The following is a 24,443-nucleotide window of genomic DNA, read 5'->3' on the forward strand; positions in this document are numbered from 1 at the left end:
GAACTCAACAGCCTGAGGTTGAACTAGGGCTGGGCTATATGACCAAAAACTTGAATCTCGGTATTTCTTGGCTGATTTGCGATATATGGTATGTATCTTGGTATTTTCTGTGTTTCTTTAATTGGATAAAATAAAAAAACTAAATTACATTCTAACATTGTTACATGCAATCTAAAAACAAAAATAACGCTTTTAAAGCACAAGTTAAATTACTAATTAAAAAAGAAAATAATAAAAAAGGCACATACTAACTGACTGATTACCTCAGTCACTTTATATCATGCAAATACACTTGTATGTTTAAAATTCTACATATTATAGTCCAACTACAAATATTTCAGCAAAATGTATATTTTAGTCAGAATTATTGTGCTCGATCTGTTCACTGAAGTCTGTTAAATCATGCACTTCTGACGGCAAAACAGAAATATTTCCATGACTTTCTAACATCTACAGATGGAGGCTATACCTGTGAAACGCCAGTTATGCATTAAGGAAAACAGTAGGAGTGGCTCGATTACACTTTTTGTAATCCCGATCCAATACCAAAAATTATATAAAATATAAAATTAGTGAGAAAAAAAACATTTAGTGGGGAACAAGTAAAAGTGAATAAGCGTAGGACTAAATCTAAAATGATATACATTGCTCTTTGTATTGTTGTAAAATACATGAATGAAAAACAAGTCATATTTATATATAAAGTTTACGTGAACTTGACTTCCTCACATTAAACTATGTAACGGCTTCAGAACACTTGATATAGTGCACCAAAGCTTTATGGTGATTTATAATGTGTTTGTAGCTTTTGTGGGGCTAAACAATAACAACAGTATACGCACAACATCAGATTTGGATCAGATCTTCTGACCAGCAGAAAATACCAGTATCAGAGCGATACCGATACTGAAAACCGGATCGGCACACCGCTAGAGAACAGCACATCTCAAACCTCACATCTCACACGCAGCCTTTCTGTCCCAGCCGCTTTAAACTATACCAAAATATAAACTATACTATATCTTACAAGTTTTTAAAGCCCTTCATATAAAGAACAATTTGTATTATGCACTTTCTCCACATCAGCTCAGTCTGTGTCCTCTGCTAGATATATTTCAGATGCGCTCGTATCAAACTACTGTATATTGATATAAACTTTATTGCCTCATACCGTATCGTTTATAAAGAATATAATCAATAAATCCTACAAACTCGATATCCCGCCCAGCCCTAGGCTGAACACATACTTTTTGAGGAAGACCACAGCCAGCGATGCTGCCGCTCCTTCGTTGTCCTCGCTCTCGCTGCCGCTGTGCACCGAGTCCGAGCCCCAGTCCTCGCTCTCCTCGTCATCACTCTCCGACTCTTCATCCTGACACAAAGACAAAGCGCTGCATCGTCAACACTTTTAAAAACACCTCAAACAGTCTTGGAAGAGGTGTTTGGACCTACAGCAGCGCCCTTGAGGAACTTGCTGGCCTCTGGTGCCTTCTCCTCTTCTTGAGGCTTCTTCTTCAATAAGCTCTTGGCAGTGATGCCTTCATCATCATCATCATCACTCTCCGACGATGACGCTGCACATCACAAGCAAAGAAAGAGCAAATGAAGACTCAGGACAGCATCACAACCTTCATTAGATAGCTTGAAGGCAATCAACAGCAGCTCAGAGATGAAGACTGACCACTGCCGACGTCATCCTTCTCCTCTTCCTCAGCTGACTGCTCAGGGTTCTGCAGGAAAACACAGCAAAACCCATGAAGCCAATTTAACACACTAGCAGATGGTATAAACACTTTTATGCAAAGAAAATTTTTATACAGTAACATACAATAACGACAATTTAAGGAAAAAAGTTGCATATCACTTATGAAAGTAATGGCAACAAACATTTTAATCTTAATATTATCTGAAATCTTACTGGTAAAACAGGCTTTATTTTTTTCTTCAGGCAAAAAATTATTTCCTTTTTTTTTTAGCTAAATATTACAAGATTATTATTATTAAGAACATAGACACTATAAACAGGCTTTTTGCAGAGTGTTAAAAATCAAAGTAAAGATTATGTATGTCCACACAGAACAAACCCTTGCATTCGCGAAATTAGTAAAAGAATATGAAATACATTTGATTAAATCATCTAGAACACATTCAACTGCAAAACAGGGGAACTGCAAGAATGGCATACTGAATACATGTTCTATTCAACATCTGCACTGAAATTGGTTAATGTTAATGAATGTTTTAGGTCTTTTCTTCCTGTGACAGAGCAGCCTACACTGTAAAAAAAGAAAAAGTTTTGGCAACCAGCTTCAGCAGATTTGTGAGTTTTCTTAACTTCTCAACTAAGTTTACACAACAGAGAGTTGAGAAATGTCCTACAAAATAAGTTGAGAAACTCTACATTCAGCTGAAGCTGGTTGCCTTAAACTTTTAAGTTGGCTCAACTTTTATTATTATTATCATTTTTTTTTACAGTGTAGAGAGAAGCCACAATTTACATGAACCAAAATATGAATTATATCCAGAAATAAAAAAATTATACATAATGCAGGGTTTTTAATTATAAACAAGCCCGGTATAATTTATAAAGAAAACACTGTCATAATTGATCAACAATAGTTTAAAAGCAATTGATGGACATCAAAGCCTGCACGCCCACAGAATGCACAATTTTTATTTTTTATTATTAAATACTTGTTAAATAAGTTTAATAATCACAGTAGGGCATGTCACATCTCCTGTTTTTCCATCCCCAAATTTAAAACCTTTTAAAATACTAAATAACGCTTTAACCATTTAAGATATTAAACCTTTTTTATGACCCAAGCTGAATTTAAGACTTAAGGCAGAAGCGGTAGAAAGCACAAACATGCTCGTATCTCATCTACAAATAGCATCCGGGCTACAGTTCAGTACCTCTTTATAGCTGGCGATCTCCGTCTCAAAATCTTTGTTGTATTTGCGGATCTTCTGCCGAAGCGTGCTCAAGGCTTTGGCATTGTTTTTGTTCATCTTCTTCTTCCCCTCCTTGTCCTCCCACAGCTGTCGTGAAAGCAAAAGCTGTTTACGGCTGACAATCAAGCATTAATCAGTGACTGTGTCCTGCGATCTACAGACCTGGTTGAGATAGTCCTCCAGATCAGCGAGGAGGCGGATGTAGAACGGCGGCACTCCTTCTTTGTCCATGATGGTTTTGCTCTTGAGGAAAGCTCGACACAGCTGCTCGAACTCCTCCAGACACTTGGACATGTCTCGGATCTTCATGGCATTGCGGATCGTCTTGATGATGTTGGTGAGCTCCTCAAACCTGGAGTGCAGTGGACACCAGACATAAGTTTATGAAGTGTGAGCATGTGGGGTTCTGGAGTCGTGACGGCGGAGTGCGGGGTTCTGGAGTCGTGGCGGTGGAGTGCGTTCTGGAATTGTTAAGGTGGAGGGAGTGTGTTCTGGAGTCGTGGCGGTGGAGGGAGTGTGTTCTGGAGTTGTAACGGCGGAGTGAAGGGTTCTGGAGTCGTGAAGGTGTGTGCTTGTGCTCACCTCTTGTCTTTGGCGCTGCGCACCACTCTCTTGGTGTCCTCCTCATCATCGCTCAGCAGCAGAGACCTGCAGAGATAATAAAACAATAAATATTTTATAATAAAACAATTTACTTTTGTGACGCAGCACTGTATTTTCAGCATCATTACTTCAGTCTTCAGTGTCACCTGATCCTTCAGAAATAATTGTAATATGCTGATTTATTATCAGTGTTGAAACTGGTGTGCTGCTTCATATCTATTAGAACCTGTGCTACTTTTTTCTTTGATGAAAAAGTTAAGAACAGCATGTATTCAAAATAGAAATCTTTTCTAACAAAGTTTTAACCATCACATCCTTGCTGAATAAATGTATTAATTTCTAAAAAATAAAAAAAATGTACTGACCCCAAACTTTTGAATAGTAGTGTATATTGTAACACACATTTTATTTTGAACAAACACTGATCTTTTTTACTTTTTATCAAAGAAACCTGAAAAAAATATCATAGGTCACAAAAAATATTAAGCAGCACAACAGTTTCCAACATCGATTCCAAAACAAAACTTATTTTAAATGGCAATAACATTTCACAAAATATCCCTTTTTCTGCATTTTTGATCAAACAGATACAGCCTTGAGCAGAAGAAACTTCAGTGTAAAGTGTGCCCGTACTGATGAGACTTCCAGTGTTATTTCATTCATTCTGACAATTATAAACATTTTTATGTTTAAGACATTTATGTTATTTCCTAAAGTTCTTCACTACTTTCCGTTATGGGGAAAGATTTTGTTCGTGTTTATTTTAAAAACCACCAGTCGATTAATCAGTCATATTTTACCATTTTAATAATCTGTTAATAATCAACTTTCCAAAATACAAAATATAGAAAGATGGAAGTCAGAAGAGAGTAGGGGGTGTAATGTACAAGCTTGTTGTTGTTGTTTTTCCCTGCCAAGGCAATATTACAGAAAGTACGGTGTCAGAACGATGTTGATCTAAACCAGACTCACGGCTTGTAAGTAGTTCCGGTCGCTTTGGGGGTGATCTCATCGGCGGAAGAGGTTTCCTCAGACTCGCTGTCGGATCCGGTGGCGAAGAAACGCGACATTATAGACTCCTAACACTGAAAACACAACAACCAGCATCAGGCCTGCACTGATGGCACGAGAATAAACCACAGTAATATCGCACACCAGTAATTAATGCCATTAGTTAAGCGGAAAATTACCCGGAACGTAAAAACCCTGTAGTTACTAAAAGCTCTTACTCAGTAACACTCTCACTCTTATCTTTACTCTGCTGATGAGTAACCGATCACCTCACCACTGATAAAACACCACTGATGCAATAAACTATAACCAGCAACATAAGCAGCGTCTGGAAACACGTTTAAAGAATGACTGCGACCGGAACTACCTGTTCTCAGCTGGACACGGAATATCTCTCGTTCGTGAATTCCCTTTGTGCTGATTTTAGATCCAGAGTTGCGATTCTGTGAACACAGCTAACGGCGTGCGACAAAGCGTTGTGGGGTTCTTCCGAGAGAAAGCGGAAGTGACAGAGGCGCGCCAAACCTGCAGTGGCCGCGCTCTTCCGCCGCCCGCCGGCCTGGAGCGGAACTACAGGAGACTCCACCGGAAGCACAGCGCTGATCTGGACTGGACTGGAGTTAAATGAAGGCGAGGAGAGAAAGATTAGGGGGTAAAGTGTTCCCTAAACCTTCTGATCACTTCTATATAGAATTCTATTTTTTTTTTAAATGGTGCATTTGATCAATAGAAAGTAATAAATAAATAAAAAAACCCTGCTTTTAACTGAAATAGACATAATCTGTTACATTATGTCTTTACTGTCACTAAGCATTCATTTCTTAAATATAATATACAGATGCATATCAATAAATTAGAATGTCGTGAAAAAGTTCATTTTATTTCAAAAAGTGAAACTTTCATATATTTTAGATTCATACGTCAAGTAAAATATTTCAAAAGTGTTTGGTTTTAATTTTGATGATTAGAGCTTACAGCTCATGAAAGTCAAAAATCAGTATCTCAAAATATTAGAATATTTACATTTGAGTTTCAATTAATGGCCATCTCTACAGTATAAATTCAGGGTCTCTATTGTTCTTTGAAACCACAATAATGGAGAAGACTGCTGACTTGGCAATGATCCAGAAGATGAACATTGACGTCCTCCACAAAGAGGGTAAGTCACAGAGGGTCATTACTGAAAGCTGTGGCTGTTCACAGAGTGCTGTATCAAAGCATATTAAATGCAAAGTTGACTGGAAGGAAGAATTTGGGTAGGAAAAGGTGCTCAAGCAACAGGGATGACCGCAAGCTTGAGAATACTGTCAAGCAAAGCTGATTCAAACACTTGTGAGAGCTTCAGAAGGAGTGGACTGAAGCTGGAGTCAGTGCATCAAGAGTCTCCACGCTCAGACGTCTTCAGGAAAAGAGCTACCAAGCCACTTCTGAACCAGAGACAACGTCAGAAGCGTCTCACCTGGGCTGTGGAGAAAAAGAACTGGACTGTTGCTCAGTGCTCCAAAGTCCTCTTTTCAGATGAAAGTAAATTTTGCATTTCATTTGGAAATCAAGGTCCCAGAGTCTGGAGGAAGAGTGGAGAGGCACAGAATCCATGTTGCTTGAAGTCCAGTGTGAAGTTTCTACAGTCAGTGATGATTTGGGCTGCATGTCATCTGCTGGTGTTGGTCCACTGTGTTTTCTGAAGTCCACAGTCAACGCAGCCATCTACCAGGAGATTTTAGAGCACTTCATGCTTCCTTCTGCTGACAAGCTTTATGGAGATGCTGCTTTCATTTTCCAGCAGGACTTGGCACCTACCCACACTTCCAAAGGTACCAAAAGCTGGTTCAATGACCATGGTGTTACTCTGCTTGATTGGCCAGCAAACTCTCCTGACCTGAGCCCCATAGAGAATCTATGGTATTGTCAAGAGGAAGATGAAAGACACCAGACCCAACAATGCAGATGACCTGAAGGCCGCTATCAAAGCAACCTGGGCTTCCATTACACCTGAGCAGTGCCACAGGCTGATCACCTCCATGCCACGCCGCACTGAGGCAGTAATTAAAGCAAAAGGAGGCCCAACCAAGTATTGAGTGCATATACAGTAAATGAACATACTTCCCAGAAGGCCAACAATTCACTAAAAATGTTATAAAGTATTCTAATTTGTTGAGACACTGAATTGGTGGGTTTTTGTTAACTGTGAGCCTAAATCATCACAATTAAAAGAACCAAAGACTTAAACTACTTCAGTCTGTGTGCATTGAATTTATTTAATACACGAGTTTCACAATTTGAGTTGAATTACTGAAATACATTTCAATAAAACTCTTCCACGACATTCTAATTTATTGAGATGCACCTGTATACATATTTTAAATTGGTTATTAAAGATTATATATTATACATCTATATGGAAATGTATCTTAAAGATGTACTTTAAGTTGTGATATAATCTGTGATATTATGAAAAGTGATAGAAAATGGGATACCTGCTGAAGTTGTGTCCCAGTGTTCTTTAATGTTTATTTTTACACACATCACATTACTCCAGTATTCAATTAGAAAAATATTTCAGTGGATTTAACACTATTTGAGCAGGCACACAATATCTGACAAACACATGAAGAGAACCAGAATCTTAAATTCATACAAAAGTACATTTTATTTTCACAAATTAAAAATAAAAATCAAGTCCTATAGAGAGAACAGTCGAGAGGAAAAGCAGGTGTGTGTTCTCCAGTGTCTGTGTTCTGCACAAAACTCTCAAACATTGATGACTCCGCTGAAAACAGATGACCGTAAACTATAATCGAAGCATATCCATTCTCTTACGCATTTACAATTTACATGAGAAGAGAATGAAAAGCAAGGAAAAGAAAAAGTCCAACAACCTGCCATTTCAGACGAACAGCAGGAATATAAAAGCAGAAAGCAGCGGCTTCCCTGCTGCGGTGCACGACATTATAAACGTCTACATCTACAGCACACCACGAGTCTGAGACGCCACAGCCGCGGAGGAGAAGAGCATGCCACGGGTGTCTTGATGGCAGAGGGAGAAGTCGATGGAAAATAGAAATAATAAAAGGAATATACAGAGAAAGTAAAAGAAACTAAACAAAACAAAAAAGCTGGGCAGGGAGAAGGAAACAGAAACAGAAATACACACAGGGCAGCACTTCCTGATCCGGACTCGCTCACAGGAAGTAGTCAGCGACAGGCTTTTTGGAGGGAATGCCTCTCGTTTCTTGTGGAGCAGCTTCGAATATGATGAACTCTTTCTGCAGGTGCTCGTCGAGCTCCAAGATCGCCGCCACATTACCACACCTGAGACGAAGAAAAGCAGACCATAAGGGCTTTGTTCTCTTGATTTAAACCATTTAGCACAACACAATCTTCAATTACATGCAACGCTTTGAAACAGACACAACCGAAAAATGCCTTGTGGTTCAGTGAGTCAGGTGTGAATGATTCAGTGAGTTGGTTTGAATCAGAATCACTCAGAGGACTGACTCGCTTCATTTGTTGCTCGCTGAGCAGGAGACTCACATCCACTATAAAGATATAATCGAGAAAAACAATGTTTTCCAAATGCTGACTAGATTAAAACGATTGTTATCTATGGTCACCTTTGTTACTATATTAGTCTCAGTCTTCAGTCCTGAGTAACACAAAACCATAACTCTAATCAGGGTTATTATAGCTGATTAAACCCAAAACAATAATCTTCCTTGCTTGAAATACTTTAGTTGTATGCAGAAAAATACAATGAATATAATGGGTTTCAATTCATTTCAATTCACTAAAATAATTAGTAGCTGAAAAAAATAAATTTCAGCTAGTCTCCAAACCAACACTTCATTTTTATTTAGTTCACTTGATCTTAGGGATGCACTGAATGTTCAGCAGCTGAAATTGGCCGAATAAGTGAAAAGACAGAATAAACTGTGCCGAACAATGCCGTGATCAGACGTGCGCACTCTTTATACAGCAAGAACTCCATCAACATTCAGAAATGTTAGTACTGTAATTCTACTGTTGTTCTTTAAATGAAAGATTATTATAATTACAACATTTTTATAACATTCACAAATTGGGATCTGTAATATTTTCTAATGTTTTAATGCTCTTCTGCTCAGCAAGGCTGAATTTAGATGTACAGTGAAAAAACACATGCTTTGATCGTATAATGTCTGCTAGAATGTTAAAAATGTTCAGTGTTAAGTAAATATTTTTAAATTGTTGTTTTGTAATTGATTTTTTTCTTTTAAAAAGCAAGACAAAACAGTAAAAAGCACATTTTGGCTATTTAATTTATGCAATGGTAAAAAAAAAAAAAAAATGTGGAAAAACAAAATTCGTTATTGAGCCTTCGGACCAGTGTTTCATTTTGTTCAGCTTCGGATCAGAGTTTTAATGTTTCTGAAAATGTTCATACTTCAAAATTTCTGAATTAAAAACAAATAATGTGGACCCCCCCCCCACCACTCACACACTAAAACCTTAAAAATAAATAAAAAAATAAAAGAATAAACTATAATAATAAAGTGACGATACTAAATAAGCCTGATTCCAGTAACATCTATGATATGTATCTTCAGAATGGTGACAGAAGCGCACCTGTAGCAGTAGTTAGGAGCGGACCACACCGTGAGAACCGTCTCGTTGAAGTGCCACTTGTAGCCCTCCATAACGAGCTGATGCGCTCTGCAGATCATGTCGATGTCGTTAGCGGCGTTGAACTGGGCCACGACGTCACTCCCGAACAGATATCCGGCTCCCCGCGGGCTCACGCCCCATCCTGTGGTGTCTGCATCAGAGACAGCAATGCCGTTTAAATTAAACATCAATTAATCGTTAACCTTAATGCTGCTAAATGTGTCTCCTGCAGTGGCATATAGTCACCGGCTGACAGTAGGGCTGTCAAATTGGCTGAAAAACTAAATGTAATAAATATTATCAAAATTAAAATTATATTCGAATTACAAGGCATATTTTCAGTTAGGGGGGAAAAAGCTTTTGGTTTCTCTCCTGAGGCCACAAGCATCGAGCAAAATATTACTAATGCATGTTTATTAACCCTAAGCAATAAAATAACAGGACAAGCTTTAAAAAAAAAGTGCATTGTGTTTAAAATAATGTTTATAAACCATATAATTAATTACGTTGCTTAAACAATTAGAAACAAGCATCATGTATGTATGTAGAGTTTAATACCGAAAGCCAATCACAAAGAGTGGCCTACCTTTTCATTTAAAAACACGGGATGCTGAAAAAAGCTGATAGATGTTCCTCTAGAAAATGCAATAATTTGTGTTCTGTATGAACGGCTTTGTTTCAGTTTTGACGTAAACAACATCTTTTCTGCCTTGATGTTGTGTTTTTCCGCTATATTTTGAATGAGCAGCGCTTCATCAGCTGCATTCGAATGTGGATTTTTATTTGAAATTCGATTATTTTTTTGACAGCCCTAACTGACAGGATGAGCCAATGCCACTCAAAACCCAGCTTCCTCCCCCAAATTAAAGGGGGTTTAGTCTAAGTAAAGGCTAGTAGCAGGACTGTAAAATGAATAGATGTGATTATGATCATTTGATAAAATGAAGAGAGCGTTTGGGATCATTTTACTCTGTTGGCTGTTTCGGATCCCGCTGAACGCACCTCTTTAAATGGTTTCATGGTGCGAGCTGTTGTTTTTTAAAACACGATCGCAACGTTTGCAATTGACATTATTGGCATTTAAAATAAAATGATCCCAAGCGTAACTGTCCCGCGGTCAGAGAACCGCTTCTAATACAAGCACACTGCTGCTCACATGAAACATCACTTTAATACGAGAGTATGAGGGACAAGGCTTTATAAGAGAAATAATGGATTAGCAGCAAATGTGACATCATGACCATGCTTTTGCATTCATGCTGTTCCATATATTTAAATCCATACGTGGCTTTGTGTTCTGTTTTGCCGGTTGCTCATGAATTTCCATGACTTTAATAATATTTATGGTTTCTCTTCCTAAATCCTCACCGTCTCACTCTAATTTCGCAGGTTTATTTGATTGTTGTTCACTTTAAATCGCTGTTTTCGCATCTCTTACTGTGGTACACATGCGGGGGGAAAATGAAAGATTTTGTGGCCATCAATTAAGAATTCATTCCTATGACTTATTTTGTTCCCTCATTTGAGTTATATCATGGGTTTTCTTGGGAACAAATTAATGAAACATGGACAGTCGCCACAAAAAACCCATAGGAATGAATTAAGTTGTAAGAATGAATTCTATATCTATCTGTCCTGCTTGTGTCCGCAGCCCTGTCAAAGCGCAGAGCCCGAAATCAAACAATTATCTGGGGAAATTATAATTAAACATGACTTAGTTACTATATTTCAACACAAAAAACTTTGTGTTGTTTCTGTGTTAATGTACTTTTGAAGTTTGGATCGCATTCAAAGCATAATTTGCATGTTAGTGAATTATTTTCTCCAGAGATCCAGCCCCATCATGAGCCGCTCGCAGCCCAAAATTAAACCGCTTAATCGACCGTCGATAGCTTTAAATCGATAGCATCTCTTGCATCGATCGTTGATTAAATGTTGACATCCCTAGATCAGATGATGCAGAAGATCTCCACCGTGATCCAGAAAGCAGAACTACCTTCAGGATCCGACCACAGCAGGTCGCACATGGGCCCGTCGTGAGGCACTTCCTGCTTCCTGTCGATGGTGCGGATCTGGTCCAGAGTCTGGATGGAGGGCGACAGGCCGCCGTGAACACAGAAGATCTGCGGGTCAAACAAACACATCCTCATCAGCCGGTTCAGACGCAGCAAGCCAAGCTCGTTAGCTGACGGACGGAGAGCTCACTTTGCCGTCGATGATGGCGGAGAGCGACAGATAGTCGAAGATCTCCGTGCAGTACCGCCACACCGTGACCGAGCCGTACTTCCTCAAACACTCGTCGTAGAAGCCGTACACCTGCGTGATCTGTCTGGACTCGTGATTCCCCCGGATCAGCGTGATTCTGTCTGGATAACGCACCTGCCAGGATTCATTAACATCAAACTTCATTAGAAAGTCTTCTGTGTGAATATGTGTTAAACAGTCATTTATTTCTGTGATCTGCAGCTGTATTTCCAGCATCATTACTGCAGTCTTCAGTGTCACATGATCTTCAGAAATCATAATAATATACTGATTTACTGCTCAACAAACATTTCTGATTATTATCAATGTTGAAAAACAAATGATGCTGAAATCAAATGACATTAAAGACATTCATATAGTTACAAATTAATTTCAATTCAAGTTTATTTGTCTAGTGCTTTTCACGATGCAAATCATAGCAAAGCATCTTTACAGAAAATTAAAGTTCCTACATTATATTTAGTAATAGCTTATCAGTGGTGACTCTCATTTGCTTTATTCATCAGACTCCTGAAAAAAAAAAGATCACATTTTCCACAAAAATATTAAGTAGTAAAAACTGTTTGCACAATCAAATTGACTACATCCTCATGATACAACGATACAAGTCCAGCATCAACAAAGCAAGAACCAGAACATACCCAGGGGCAGATATCGGCAGTGACCGCGATCTTGTGTTGGCAACATTCAAGCTGAAATTGAAAGCACAGGGTTTCCCCAAAGAACCCACGCATCCGCTTTAATTTGGAGAAACTGCAAGACACAGAGGTAGTGGAATGCTTTCAGGCAGTTGTAGGGGGAAATTTACTGAGTGATAGTGAAGGCCTTGTACGAAAGAACAAGTAGCGCCGTCCTCCTAAACAACCAAATCGGGGATATTTTCCCAACAACTGTAGGAGTGAGACAAGGATGTTTACTGTCACCTATACTCTTCAACCTGTTCCTGGAGCAGATAATGCTAGAGACTCTCCAAGACCATCAGACATCCATCTCCATCAATGGCAGAGCAATATGCAACCTTAGATTTGCTGATGATATAGATCTCTTGGTTGGCAGCAACCAAGAACTACAAGAATTTACCAACAAGCTAGTAGAGAGGGCCGGTGCATATGCCATGGACCTCAGCAAAGAAAAATCTAAGGTCGTGGTCAACAGCATTAAAGACACCACCAGCAACAACATCATGAGAGGGCATACGCTTGAAGAGGTAGAAGGATTTAAATACCTTGGAGCAACATTATCCGAAGATGGCTCTTGCACAGCAGAAATCCGTATCAGAATTGCCACAGCAACTGCTGTAAAGTCAAGGCTCCAAAAGATCTTTAGAAGCAAAAACATCAACTTTTGCACAAAGTACCTCCTATTCAAGTCATTGGTGGTTTCTGTCCTGTTATACGGTTGTGGGGCATGGACCCTGCTAGCTGAAGATGAGAGAGGGATTCAGGCCTTTGAATTAAAATGCCTTAGAAAAGCTCCTGGGCACCTATTTAGAGCGGAAAACCAATGACTATGTCCGGGACAGGTTCACCAGCCTGGTAGGCCCCCATGACCCTCTGGTGGCCATTGTGAAGTGAAGCGGAAACTCCAGTGGTCTGGCCATGTGACGCGCCACAAAACCCTTTCCAAGACCATTCTCCAGGGCACAGTGGAAGGTGGACGCCGCTGCGGGCATCAAAGGAAGAGTTGGACCGACAGGCCCTGGCCACAGCTCCTCAAGACAGAGATCAGTGGAGGGCACTGTCTGCTACCTCTTCCCTCATGTCTCCCCGACGGCCGAATCGGTTAAGGGACTAAAGTAAGTAATAACAACAGCCATTATTAATTATAAACAAGCAGAATGATTTCTGAAGATCATGTGACACTGAAGACTGGAGTAATGATGCTGAAAATACAGCTGCAGATCACAGAAATACATTACAGTTTAACACATATTCAGATGTAAAACAGTTCTTTTAAATTGTACAAATATTTTACAGTATTGGAGAGAACATTACATTAACATTAAACATCCAAAAACATTAAACAAAAAAAATTCCAAAATGTTGACTGGTAGTGTATATACAGTTATTACGTTAACAACCATAGCATCTCGTTCTAAATGTCCTGAACAACATAATGACAGCACCTTCAGGGCAAGAAGTAACAGAAAGGTCTCGACGCTGTAGAAGCCTCGGTCCACAAAATCTCCCATGAAGAGGTAGTTTGTTTCTGGAACATCGCCTCCCACCTGAAGATGATCAAATACTGATTTATTAAGCAGTATATTCCAGTTAAAGTACAGTCCAATAACACATGTGATTAGACTAGCATGTGGATATTTTCATTTTGTGTCATACCAGCATTAAAGGCTATGTACATAGTAAACACGAGAAAAATAAAAATAATATTTAACAAATTTAACTGAATTCTACGAAATTTAACAACATTACTTTTTTTTTTACAAACAAAATAAAAGTGAAAAACAATTACACACAATATTTCACATTAATATCTGATCAAATTCTAATAATTCTAAAATTTTCAAGGAAAAGCTTTATCTACAGTAAATCCAACCTTATGCACACATACAGTAGACTTTGATAAAGTGATGCATATAACTGCTAAATGTCATCTATATTATTGCACGGCTCTCTAAATAAAGTTTGATAAGTATGTATATACAGCACAAAGGTATTTTTATTTTATAAAGATTAAAATCATGATTCCCTGTAAAGCTGCTTTGAGGCAATGAGTATTGTGAACAGCAATATCAATACATTTGACTTGACATCTGGTGTAAAGTAATGCCCAGTGGATAAGAAAACTCTTATTATTATTATTTTCTATGCATTACTTTATCATTTTGTATTTACTTTTCAGGTCTCAACGCTACGGATTTTTTTCTACTGGCCTGGTCAAGCGACTGGTTCAGATTTTTACTGGCCCTGCCAACATTTCCACTGGTACTGCCACTAAAAAGTAAAATAGCTGCTGTTATCATTGTTTTTGACCCATTTCCTCTTGTATTCTAATAAGTTTATGTGACATCAAAATTACTATTATTTACTAGCCTAACAAATATAAAGTTCAAACATTATTAAAGACAAGTGAAGAGTCAGTAAATAAGAACAAATTACAAGCAATAGCACAATTGAACATACAGAACAAAGATACAAATGAAATAATGCAATGTTTGATTTAAATAGGACTGTAGAATTTCAGAATTTGAAGCAAGAAGCGACAGAATGGCCTGACTTTAGCTCTGTGAAATTATGCTGCATAAAACATAGCGCTTCAGATCGCTGTAATGTTTAAATGATCAGGGCTTAAAAACCTGTGTAAATGATCATCTTTTGTGACGGCGCAGCAGCTTACTGTCGAGCGCTGCTTTGGATGTGAAAGAACTCAGACTCACCCTAAACAATTCCTTCAAGTCATAAAACTGCCCATGGATGTCACCACACACCTGAAGAAAAGACACAGCTATTAACGTCCCATACACATAATCAAAGAAATAGTTTATTATAATTCTGACCCTGGAGCACCGACCAGTCATAAGGCTCAATTTTGTGAGATTGAGATGTATACATCATCTGAGAGCTGAATAAATGATCTTTCCATTGATATATGGTTTGTTATGATAGGACAATATTTGTCTGAGATACAACTATTAGAAAATCTGGAATCTGAGGGAGCAAAAAAATCTAAATATTGAGAAAATCTCCTTTAAAGTTGTTCAAATTAAGTTCTTAGCAATGCATATTACTAATCAAAAATGAAGTTTTAATATATTTACGGTAGGAAACTTACTAAATATCTTCATGGAACATGATCTTAATATCCTAATGATTTTTGTCATAAAAGAGAAATGTATAATTTTGATCCATACAATGTATTGTTGGCTATTGTTACAGATATACCTGTGCTACTCATGACTGCTTTTGTGCTGCAGGGACACAATTCTGAAGATGATATTTGAGAAAATCTCTCAAAAAATAGTTTAGGAAGTGAATGTTCACTAAAACAGTTTGGTTTCCAGCATCCTTCAACATCTCTTCTGCTCTATTTGTGAATACTCACCGTGACCGGAGAGTCCACCCTCTGAACGTTACTCTCTTCTACAAGAATCTCTCTGGAAGACACACACAGAGTCGCATGAGCAGATGTTTAACACAGAAATGCCTCTGAGAGCGGCGGCTGGTTTTCTGTGATCACCTGGCTTTGGCACACAGGGCTTTGACCTCGTTCTCCTTGATGAGCTCACATCTCCTCAGCTGATCGATCTGTCTGTCCAGATCACTCATGTCCCCCATGACGGACCGCCGACCAAACCAGAGAATACAGCTGCTGTCCCAACACACACACACACACACACACACAGATCACGAGACGCAGGGGGGGCAGGCACCTGTGTGAGGCAAAGCCAGAGACATTCTCAGATAGTCAACATTTACTATACTATCTACTGCTCATATTCGAGTTTAATATGCAGAGATAATAACTATGAGGCAAAAGTGAAAATTGAGTGTTTAATCTTATTATTATGCATTACTGACACTCTAACCTCCAATCTGATACTGTTAAGTGCTTTGACACAATCTGTATTGTTAAAAGTGCTATATAAATAAAGCTGACTTGATTGGATTTTAAAGGTTTAGAAATTATAAACAAATCTAAACACTTGTGGAGGAAAATCCATAGGATTCTTACTTTCAAAAACCACTGATCACAATAGAAAGCTTGTCTTATATTTACATAAATATGATTTATAAAGATCAATGTTATAAACTTGCTGTTTGTGTTCTATTGCTTCAACCAATCGCGTGCGCTGAGGGCGGGACTAACGTGTTTGCGCGACCAATGGCAGAAGGGGGAGTGTTTAAAACCTGTCGGATGAGTGACGCAGGAACTACACGCCGTTACTCAACGCAGATGACGTCATGAAGCAGGCAGTTTGTGTACATATTTGAGAGTCGTTTTAATGAGTTTAATCGTTTTCTTTCAACACGAAGTCTTTCTGAAACCAGTTAAATCAGAATGTTTTATGGTTTATGATTAACAACGTCATGCTATGAGCACAAATGAAACAGGAGCGGATGAGGTTCTGGTCTTTAAAGAAAGCATAGATCAATAACTCCTGATCACACAATCAGACGAAGCCCGGCATATTTACATCAACTTCACTCATTAGCCGAGCATTACGACAGCTCTTATTACAATAACAGATACAAATCATCCTTTTAAAACTCTACCTGATACAAAAAGTTGTCAAATGTATCATTTTACAAGAACCTACCTTACATTAAATGTAAAAGCTACTGGCTTCGCTTACCCAGCGTGACGGTGAATTAAACAAACAACGCTAACAAACTCACTAATTAATCACCGCGATGTCAGTCTTGATGTAGTTCCAGCCTCAGGATTAGCAGCGCTAACATTAGCCTTAGCAGCTAAAGGCCTTAAAGAACGAGCTCATCTGCTCAAAAACACGGACACTTCCGGCTGAAAACACAGCACAGCTCAACAAATACACGAACCTTTAATCACTCCAGACAGCAGTGAGGGAAACAGAGCGATATAAAGACTAACGTCAGTTCGTTTTTAGGGCTTCCACCCGGTTCGTCGCTCTTTTCTCCCGCAGCCTCTACCGGCGTCAAGCGCCTCCCTCTCGGACAGACAGACCCTCCACCGCCCCCTAGCGGCGGAGGGATATATAACAGTGAGCGGACTACTGCTGCCCTCTAGCGGCGGAGGGATATATAACAGCGAGCGGACTACTGCTGCCCTCTAGCGGCGGAGGGATATATAACAGCGAGCGGACTACTGCTGCCCTCTAGCGGCGGAGGGATATATAACAGCGAGCGGACTACTGCTGCCCTCTAGCGGCGGAGGGATATATAACAGCGAGCGGACTACTGCTGCCCTCTAGCGGCGGAGGTATATATAACAGCGAGCGGACTACTGCTGCCCTCTAGCGGCGGAGGAATATATAACAGCGAGCGGACTACTGCTGCCCTCTAGCGGTGGAGGAATATATAACAGCGAGCGGACTACTGCTGCCCTCTAGCGGCGGAGGTATATATAACAGCGAGCGGACTACTGCTGCCCTCTAGCGGCGGAGGGATATATAACAGCGAGCGGACTACTGCTGCCCTCTAGCGGCGGAGGGATATATAACAGCGAGCGGACTACTGCTGCCCTCTAGCGGCGGAGGGATATATAACAGCGAGCGGACTACTGCTGCCCTCTAGCGGCGGAGGGATATATAACAGCGAGCGGACTACTGCTGCCCTCTAGCGGCGGAGGAATATATAACAGCGAGGGGACTACTGCTGCCCTCTAGCGGCGGAGGGATATATAACAGCGAGCGGACTACTGCTGCCCTCTAGCGGCGGAGGGATATATAACAACGAGCGGAGTACTGCTGCCCTCTAGCGGCGGAGGGATATATAACAGCGAGAGGACTACTGCTGCCCTCTAGCGGCGGAGGGATATTTAACAGCGAGGGGACTACTGCTGCCCTCTAGCGGCGGAGGGATATATAACAGCGAGAGGACTACTGCTGCCCTCTAGCGGCGGAGGGATATTTAACAGCGAGGGGACTACTGCTGCCCTCTAGCGGCGGAGGGATATATAACAGCGAGCGGGCTACTGCTAGCGGCGTATAAACATATGACAACCAGCTACTCTGTTAAGCCTTCTATTGATATATTCAATTCAAAGTATTTATTGCCATGATTGTACATACAATACAGTACATACAGACAAGAAAAAGAAATGTACAATATAACAATAACAAATAGCAATAAAATAGTATTAAATATGATACATTTGACAGCCAGCGACTCTCCTCTGGCCTTTAGAGGCAACACGACAGCAGTGACTCTGCCCCCTAGTGATACATAGTGGCTATGACAGTTTGAACTACAGTCACAAAGTTTAAGTGCTGGAAAAAAGTGCAAAAATGTTTATTAATATTTAGTTTGTAATAATATTCCTCATACTTTTTTTTCTTCAAATATAATACTCTGTATAGATGTTGATGCTCAGTTAAACTGTTAAGAGAAATGCATGAGAAATGTCTGTTCGCAGCTTAGATTCTCACTTTTTTTTCTAAGCAAAAAATAGTGGAAGTAAAATGAAATGCTGTGCTGCAGTAGAATAACTTAATTACCAGGCTGCATAGTGCTTGATTAAGACAAAGACAAAGAAAATCACGATGTAATGAAACGTTACTCCTGGACCGGCTTCTTGAGTTTGTTTTTGAGCTCTGCCATCATGAAGGGACTCCCCATGCTGCACAAAACAACATAAGAAAAAAAAGGTTAGTTTGTTAATAAAATAAAATTAACAATTCATATTGATATTACAGGCCGTACCCAGGATGCCTTGGCGGTGTCCATTTGGGTTTAGCTGGCTCTTGCTCTTGTTTGACAGAATCCTCCGTTTCTGCAACTGACTTCTGCTGTGAAAAACAGAGTTATATTATATACGGTGATACACTCCAAAAAAAAAAAAAAAAAAAAATCAAGAATGATGTATTTGAATTGAAAATAAAATTTCTGCCATTTATAGTACAGTTTTAACATTAACTTATTGTGATGCATATTTGTTGAATTGTATCATTCATACATGAATGAAGCAGGCAAGGTTTCTGTCATAGTACTAATAAGCTGAATAGTGGATAGAGAGTTGGACTTGTAACCCGAAGGTCGTGGGTTCGAGTCTCAGGTCCGGCACCCTCAATACCACGACTGAGGTGAGACCCTTGAGCAAGGCACCGAACCCCCAACTGCTCCCCGGGCGCCGCAGCATTGGCTGCCCACTGCTCCGGGTGTATGTTCACTACTGTGTGTACTCTTGGATGGGTTAAATGCAGAGCACTAATTCTGACTATGGGTCACCACACACACCACTTCCCTTTCCCTTTAACTTGAATAAACTTTAAATTGAATATGGCTTGTTCCACAGCTAACAATATTCATTAACCTAATAAATGTATTTTTGCAATGAACAAATTTGTTGATTCTAAGCAATCTGAAAAGATGCATTTTGAAAATAATATTTAAATTGAATAAAAAAAGATAAATAAATAGTTCATGCCAATCTATGCCATGATTTTGTGGAGTGCAGAAATCTTGCCTGTTTTTATTCGTTTATGTTAAAACTGTGTAATTCAACCAGATGAATCTTTTAAATGCAATTAAAACACATAAATCTTAAATCTCTTGAGTGTAATGCTGTGCTTGGATGATACCTGTGGCTGTAGAGTTCTCTCTGCTTCTGCTTTCGACCCAAACTCAGTTTTTCTCAGCACCGGCAGCCCTGCACCCAGCCCTGAAAACCATCCAGCAAAAAAATACATAAATAATGGGCTGAGTTAAAGTACTAATCAAATTTGAACATAATTTTCATGCAGGTCTTATTTTGGTAAATACCTGGGAGTTTAAATCCAATCATGGCTTTGCTTGGAGCGGAGACCTGGAGCGTCTGACTGCGATCTGAAGGCTGTGGACGAGGTTCGGCCGAGGCTCTGAAGAGCAGCTTTCTGGGGTCTTTGGGAGGCCTGACTAGTGGATTCTTCACAGCAATTCTAGACTTCTGAACGCTGAAGTCTAAAGAGGAGTCCTCGAAAGCCTACGGATAAACAGCCATTAGCTTCAGCCTGTTGGTAGGACGACATTTTAATATTTCAATTTCTGCATTATTGGACCTTTTAATCAACAAAATATTCTATATCACCTGTAGGATCAGATCAAATTTTCCTTCTGTCTTCACCTCTGGAAGGCCTTTGTTCACTTGATCGAATCCTCTTTTCATCACAGGTCTGCTGACTTCCATCAAGTCCTCATGACTTCTCAACACTGTTTCTCCAGCAATGGACTTCTGCATCTGCTCATGACCTTCATTAGTATTTTCACTCTCCGCTGAACTAATATGTTCTTCACTACTGTCCATGGTCTCAGCTGATAACGTCCGCTCTTCTTCCAGGACAGAAGCATCTGCTGACACACACTGTGCTGGGGCTTGATGTTCTGCATCACCAGGTTCTTCTGTGGAAAGTCCTACCAAAGGTTCTGTTTTTTGCACTAAGCTACATTCTGTTTCTATCATTTCCTTCAAGACTTGATTTGTTATTTCTTCTACATACTCTAAAGCGGTCTTCGCCACATCTGCCTGCAGATCTTGAGGTTCCTCCAGAAGCTCTGTTGGGCTCAAAGACCTCGTTGATACGGGTTTGACATCTGTTTGCTCCTCTGAAACATGCTCTGCAGTTCCAGTTATTTCAGACACGCTCGCATTTCCCTGTGTTTCACTGAAAGCGTCCATTGTTCCTTGAGACGATTTGTATTGTCCTTCTGTGAACTCAAGAAGCTGGTGTGGCTGTAAAGAGACATTTCTGATGATTGATGATCGACTTTCTGTCTCAAAGGCTTCTGCTTCCTCGTCTTCTGAACTGGTCTTTGTTTCAACAATCACTTCAGTTCTAAATTCAGCATGTTCTTTGAGCGAGAGCTCGGTTTTGTCTATTTCTGTTTGGATTAGAGTTTCAGTGTCATGTTCGGTCTCGGCTGCTTTCTCCAAGCACTCAGCGTCTCTTTCTGCTCGCTCTCCTGCAGGACTTTGGGGATCGTGTAGCTTAGTTTGGATCTCCTCAAAACATCCCCAATCAGTCTCTAGTACTTTCCTCGATTCTACAGGGACCTTGTAAACAATCAGATCTGAAAACATGCCTTCAGTTTTGGTGGTCAGCACAGATGAGCCAGTTCCTGATTCTGGAGTATGTTCTGAAGTGTCTTGTTCTGAATCCGACAGCAGGGTGTCTTCCAACACATCGACGGTTTCATCCGCTACTGTGGTCATTTTCAGTTCTGTTTCATCATTTGGAGCATGTTTTTCTGATTCAGATTCTCTCTGCAGGGTTTCTGTGGACTCTATTAGCTCATATTTAGTCATCTCTTGGTCCCTTTCTGTGGTGTCTTCATCCTGCTCAGTTCCTGGCATCATCTCCTCAACCCCACTTTTAGAGAATTCATCGATTTCTTCAGAATAATTGTCTATTTGTTTCAGTCTCTCAGGCTTTGAAATGCCGTTTGCTTCATCTGTCAAATATCCCAGTAAATCCTGCACTTGTGGTTCAGTTCCTTGATCTTCATCGTTCTCAGTTTTCCCCTCATCCTTCTGGACAATGAGTTGTTTCTCTGTTTCATCAGCTGCCATACCCTCTGTCTCTCCATGATCCGTCATGTTTATCTGTTTGTCCTGTTCTATATCTTGCTCAGACAGGATCATTACATCTGTGGTCGCCGTATCTTCTCTCATCACATCACACTTTTCCACTTCATGATCCTGATCACGTTCTTCACTGTCACCATCTTTTTGTTCAAACCTCCCAATTTCTTCTAAGTCTTGTGCAGTTTGACTCTCCTCATCCTGCTCAGTTGCACTTCCAGTTCCTGGCATCATCTCCTCAATCTGGTTTTTAGAGACGTTATCAATTCCTTCAGAATAATTGTCTATTTGTTTCAGTCTCTCAGGCTTTGAAATGCCGTTTGCTTCATCTGTCAAATATCCCAGTAAATCCTGCACTTGTGATTCAGTTCCCTGATCTTCATCATTCTCAGTTTTCCCCTCATCCTTCTGGACAATGAGTTGTTTCTCCGTTTCATCAGCTGCCATACCCTCTGTCTCTCCATGATCCGTCATGTTTATCTGTTTGTCCTGTTCTATATCTTGCTCAGACAGGATCATTACGTCTGTGTTACCCGTATCTTCTCTCATCACATCACACTTTTCCACTTCATGATCCTGATCACGTTCTTCACTGTCACCATCTTTTTGTTCAAACCTCCCAATTTCTTCTAAGTCTTGTGCAGTTTGACTCTCCTCATCCTGCTCAGTTGCACTTCCAGTTCCTGGCATCATCTCTTCAATCTGGTTTTTAGAGACGTTATCAATTCCTTCAGAATAATTGTCCATTTGTTTCAGTCTCTCAGGCTTTGAAATGCCGTTTGCTTCATCTGTCAAATATCCCAGTAAATCCTGCACTTGTGATTCAGTTCCCTGATCTTCATCATTCTCAGTTTTCCCCTCATCCTTCTGGACAATGAGTTGTTTCTCCGTTTCATCAGTAGGATGTTCATCTGCATGTTTCAATCTTCCAGTGTCTTCTGTCTCTCCACAGTCCGTCATGTTTATCTGTTTGTCCTGTTCTACATCTTGCTCAGACTGGATCATTACATCTGTGTTGTCTGCGTCTTCTCTCTTCTCTGCACACTTCTTAACCCCATGATACTCGTCACATTCTTCTTTATTGTCACCATCTTTCTGTTCAGTTTTTCCAGTGACCTCCAGCTCTTGTGCGGTTTCTCTCTCCTCACTCTCACAGTTTGCATGTTCTTCTTCAGCCAGAACCTCATCAGATGAAACTTTCTCCGCTGTGCGTCCTTCGCTGTCTGTTTCTGTCCCAGTGGACCACGCTGCACAATTGTAAGTTTGTTTTTTTGTGGTATGAACATGGAGTTTATCATTATTGTCGTTCTTGACCACACCAGTGTTTTCCCACTGTACAGAGGCAGCCGCTCTGACTTTAGATGGGGAACACTTGACCTCTGCTCTGTCATTTTCATTGTCCCTGTTATTTGTCTTTACTTCTCTGTCAATCTTGTTTACTGCACTTTTCAAGTCAATTTCATCTGTTCTGGCACAAACACTTTGGTTTCCTTCAGCTGTGACTTCCGGTCTGAGATATCTCGCAACAGCCCCTGACAGATAACCCTACACCAGCAAAACATTGAACACACGAGTCAGTGAAGGAACCTTACCAGACTCATCAAGACACAGAGATCATATGTGACCCTGCAGCACAAAAGCAGTCATCAGTAGCACAGGTATATTTGTAGAAATAGCCAACAATACATTATATGGATCAAAATTATAAAATTTTTTAATGCCAAAAATCATTAGGATATTAAGATCATGTTCCATCAAGATATTATGTAAATTTCCTACCGTAAATATATTAAAACTTAATTTTTGATTAGTAATATGCTAAGAACTTCATTTGAACAACTTTAAAGGAGATTTTCTCAATATTTAGATTTTTTTGCAGCCTCAGATTCCAGATTTTCAAATAGTTGTATCTCAGACAAATATTGTCAGATCCTAACAAACCATACATCAATGGAAAGATTATTTAAATTGACCCTTATGACTGGACATGTGGTCCAGGGTCACATGCAAGGACTAAGCAATGCAATATGACTGGCATTACACACACAGACTAATTAGTATCACAACTTCATCAGTGAAATTGTAAAAGAGCAGCATTTACTCACCCAAACGGTCCAAATAGTGCGACCAATGCGGTTCACCGAGTTTTCAGGCGGATCCATAGCCGATTAAACGAAAAGTGATGAACAGAGTTTGACTCGAAGTTCGGTGGCGACGGGTTTCTTCACCATTCAGAGCATTACAAGCACGTCTGCTTCTTTCTTGTAAGGCCTTTATCGCGGTTATATTGAGTGCTGAAGCTCGCTGTGCTCGTGTGTGTGTGTGTGTGTGTGTATTAATGAGGAAGACGCGCTGTGTGAAGCAGCATTAACTCTCGCACAGAGCTGGTTTGTGGTGAGGAAAGCATAGCGTCATCGGGCCTGTCATGTTCAACCACACATCGTTTCAGAGTACACTTCTCTAAATTACACTGGCTGTGTGTCAAAACCAAGTGAACGATCTCAATAGATGGCATTGGGCATGCGTCTGCACCACTGTTACGCGTACAGCATTTTTGGACATCGTGAGAGAAAACAGCTTTTTTTTTTTTGTACGTGAAAACCTGCTGTCTGGAAAGAAATCTCACTAGGATTTAATACATCGCCATAGTTTTCTGCTGCAACACTTACTGCTGCGCAACTGGTGTGTGCTGCACCTCCAACTTCCCTCAAGATATTTCAACACATTAAAGCGTAGCAGATTATAAGATTAGC

The 24,443-nt window shown here is 40.0% G+C and overlaps 3 protein-coding genes across 11 annotated transcripts in view; all 3 read right to left on the reverse strand.

Moving 5' to 3' along the window:
* LOC306852150 (eukaryotic translation initiation factor 3 subunit C) overlaps nucleotides 1-5,085 on the reverse strand; it is a 14,768-nt gene extending 9,683 nt beyond the window's left edge. The window contains exons 1-8 of the mRNA XM_079388814.1: nucleotides 4,937-5,085; nucleotides 4,531-4,643; nucleotides 3,538-3,603; nucleotides 3,118-3,307; nucleotides 2,917-3,042; nucleotides 1,682-1,730; nucleotides 1,453-1,574; nucleotides 1,248-1,372 (exon numbers count right to left, since the gene is read on the reverse strand). Coding sequence (XP_079244940.1) covers nucleotides 1,248-1,372; nucleotides 1,453-1,574; nucleotides 1,682-1,730; nucleotides 2,917-3,042; nucleotides 3,118-3,307; nucleotides 3,538-3,603; nucleotides 4,531-4,628 — 776 coding nt within the window. The 5' untranslated portion in view covers nucleotides 4,629-4,643; nucleotides 4,937-5,085. The remainder of the gene's footprint in view (nucleotides 1-1,247; nucleotides 1,373-1,452; nucleotides 1,575-1,681; nucleotides 1,731-2,916; nucleotides 3,043-3,117; nucleotides 3,308-3,537; nucleotides 3,604-4,530; nucleotides 4,644-4,936) is intronic.
* A 1,719-nt stretch (nucleotides 5,086-6,804) lies between these two features.
* On the reverse strand, nucleotides 6,805-17,141 carry LOC306852709 (serine/threonine-protein phosphatase 4 catalytic subunit B). 8 transcript variants are annotated; one of them, XM_079389768.1, is made up of 9 exons: nucleotides 16,754-17,141; nucleotides 15,673-15,865; nucleotides 15,538-15,589; nucleotides 14,873-14,923; nucleotides 13,604-13,705; nucleotides 11,419-11,592; nucleotides 11,210-11,336; nucleotides 9,175-9,364; nucleotides 6,805-7,881 (listed from the first exon to the last, which is right to left on the reverse strand). In XM_079389768.1, exons 2-9 carry the CDS (start codon nucleotides 15,768-15,770, stop codon nucleotides 7,752-7,754), a joined length of 924 nt encoding a protein of 307 aa, XP_079245894.1. In that variant the 5' UTR covers nucleotides 15,771-15,865; nucleotides 16,754-17,141; the 3' UTR covers nucleotides 6,805-7,751. The 8 variants fall into 8 exon arrangements, with proteins under 8 accessions (XP_079245894.1, XP_079245893.1, XP_079245899.1 ...); XM_079389767.1 differs by having other exon boundaries at nucleotides 15,673-15,801; nucleotides 16,995-17,137; XM_079389773.1 differs by having other exon boundaries at nucleotides 15,673-15,804; nucleotides 16,995-17,129.
* Nucleotides 17,142-18,145: 1,004 nt separating this feature from the next.
* LOC306852711 (uncharacterized protein) lies at nucleotides 18,146-24,012 on the reverse strand. 2 transcript variants are annotated; one of them, XM_079389776.1, is made up of 6 exons: nucleotides 23,796-24,012; nucleotides 20,200-23,235; nucleotides 19,896-20,094; nucleotides 19,715-19,794; nucleotides 18,837-18,922; nucleotides 18,146-18,753 (listed from the first exon to the last, which is right to left on the reverse strand). In XM_079389776.1, the coding sequence occupies exons 1-6, from the start codon at nucleotides 23,850-23,852 to the stop codon at nucleotides 18,690-18,692; spliced, it is 3,522 nt and encodes a 1,173-aa protein (XP_079245902.1). In that variant the 5' UTR covers nucleotides 23,853-24,012; the 3' UTR covers nucleotides 18,146-18,689. The 2 variants fall into 2 exon arrangements, with proteins under 2 accessions (XP_079245902.1, XP_079245903.1); XM_079389777.1 differs by having other exon boundaries at nucleotides 18,837-18,919; nucleotides 23,796-24,006.
* Between the last annotated feature and the right edge of the window lie 431 nt (nucleotides 24,013-24,443).

This window comes from Barbus barbus (genome assembly GCF_936440315.1).
Source record: "Barbus barbus genome assembly, chromosome: 32".
Lineage (NCBI taxonomy): Eukaryota > Metazoa > Chordata > Actinopteri > Cypriniformes > Cyprinidae > Barbus > Barbus barbus.

Coding starts and splice junctions, on each gene's coding strand:
- LOC306852709 (XM_079389768.1), bottom strand. CDS start 15,770: ATGGGGGACATGAGTGATCTGGACAGACAGATCGATCAGCTGAGGAGA. Junction 14,924..15,537: donor GGGTGGACTCTCCGGTCACG/GTGAGTATTCAC, acceptor TCTTTTCTTCAG/GTGTGTGGTGACATCCATGG. Junction 11,337..11,418: donor CCGCCATCATCGACGGCAAA/GTGAGCTCTCCG, acceptor TTTGACCCGCAG/ATCTTCTGTGTTCACGGCGG.
- LOC306852711 (XM_079389776.1), bottom strand. CDS start 23,852: ATGGATCCGCCTGAAAACTCGGTGAACCGCATTGGTCGCACTATTTGG. Junction 19,795..19,895: donor GATTGGATTTAAACTCCCAG/GTATTTACCAAA, acceptor GATGGTTTTCAG/GGCTGGGTGCAGGGCTGCCG. Junction 18,754..18,836: donor ACACCGCCAAGGCATCCTGG/GTACGGCCTGTA, acceptor TGTTTTGTGCAG/CATGGGGAGTCCCTTCATGA.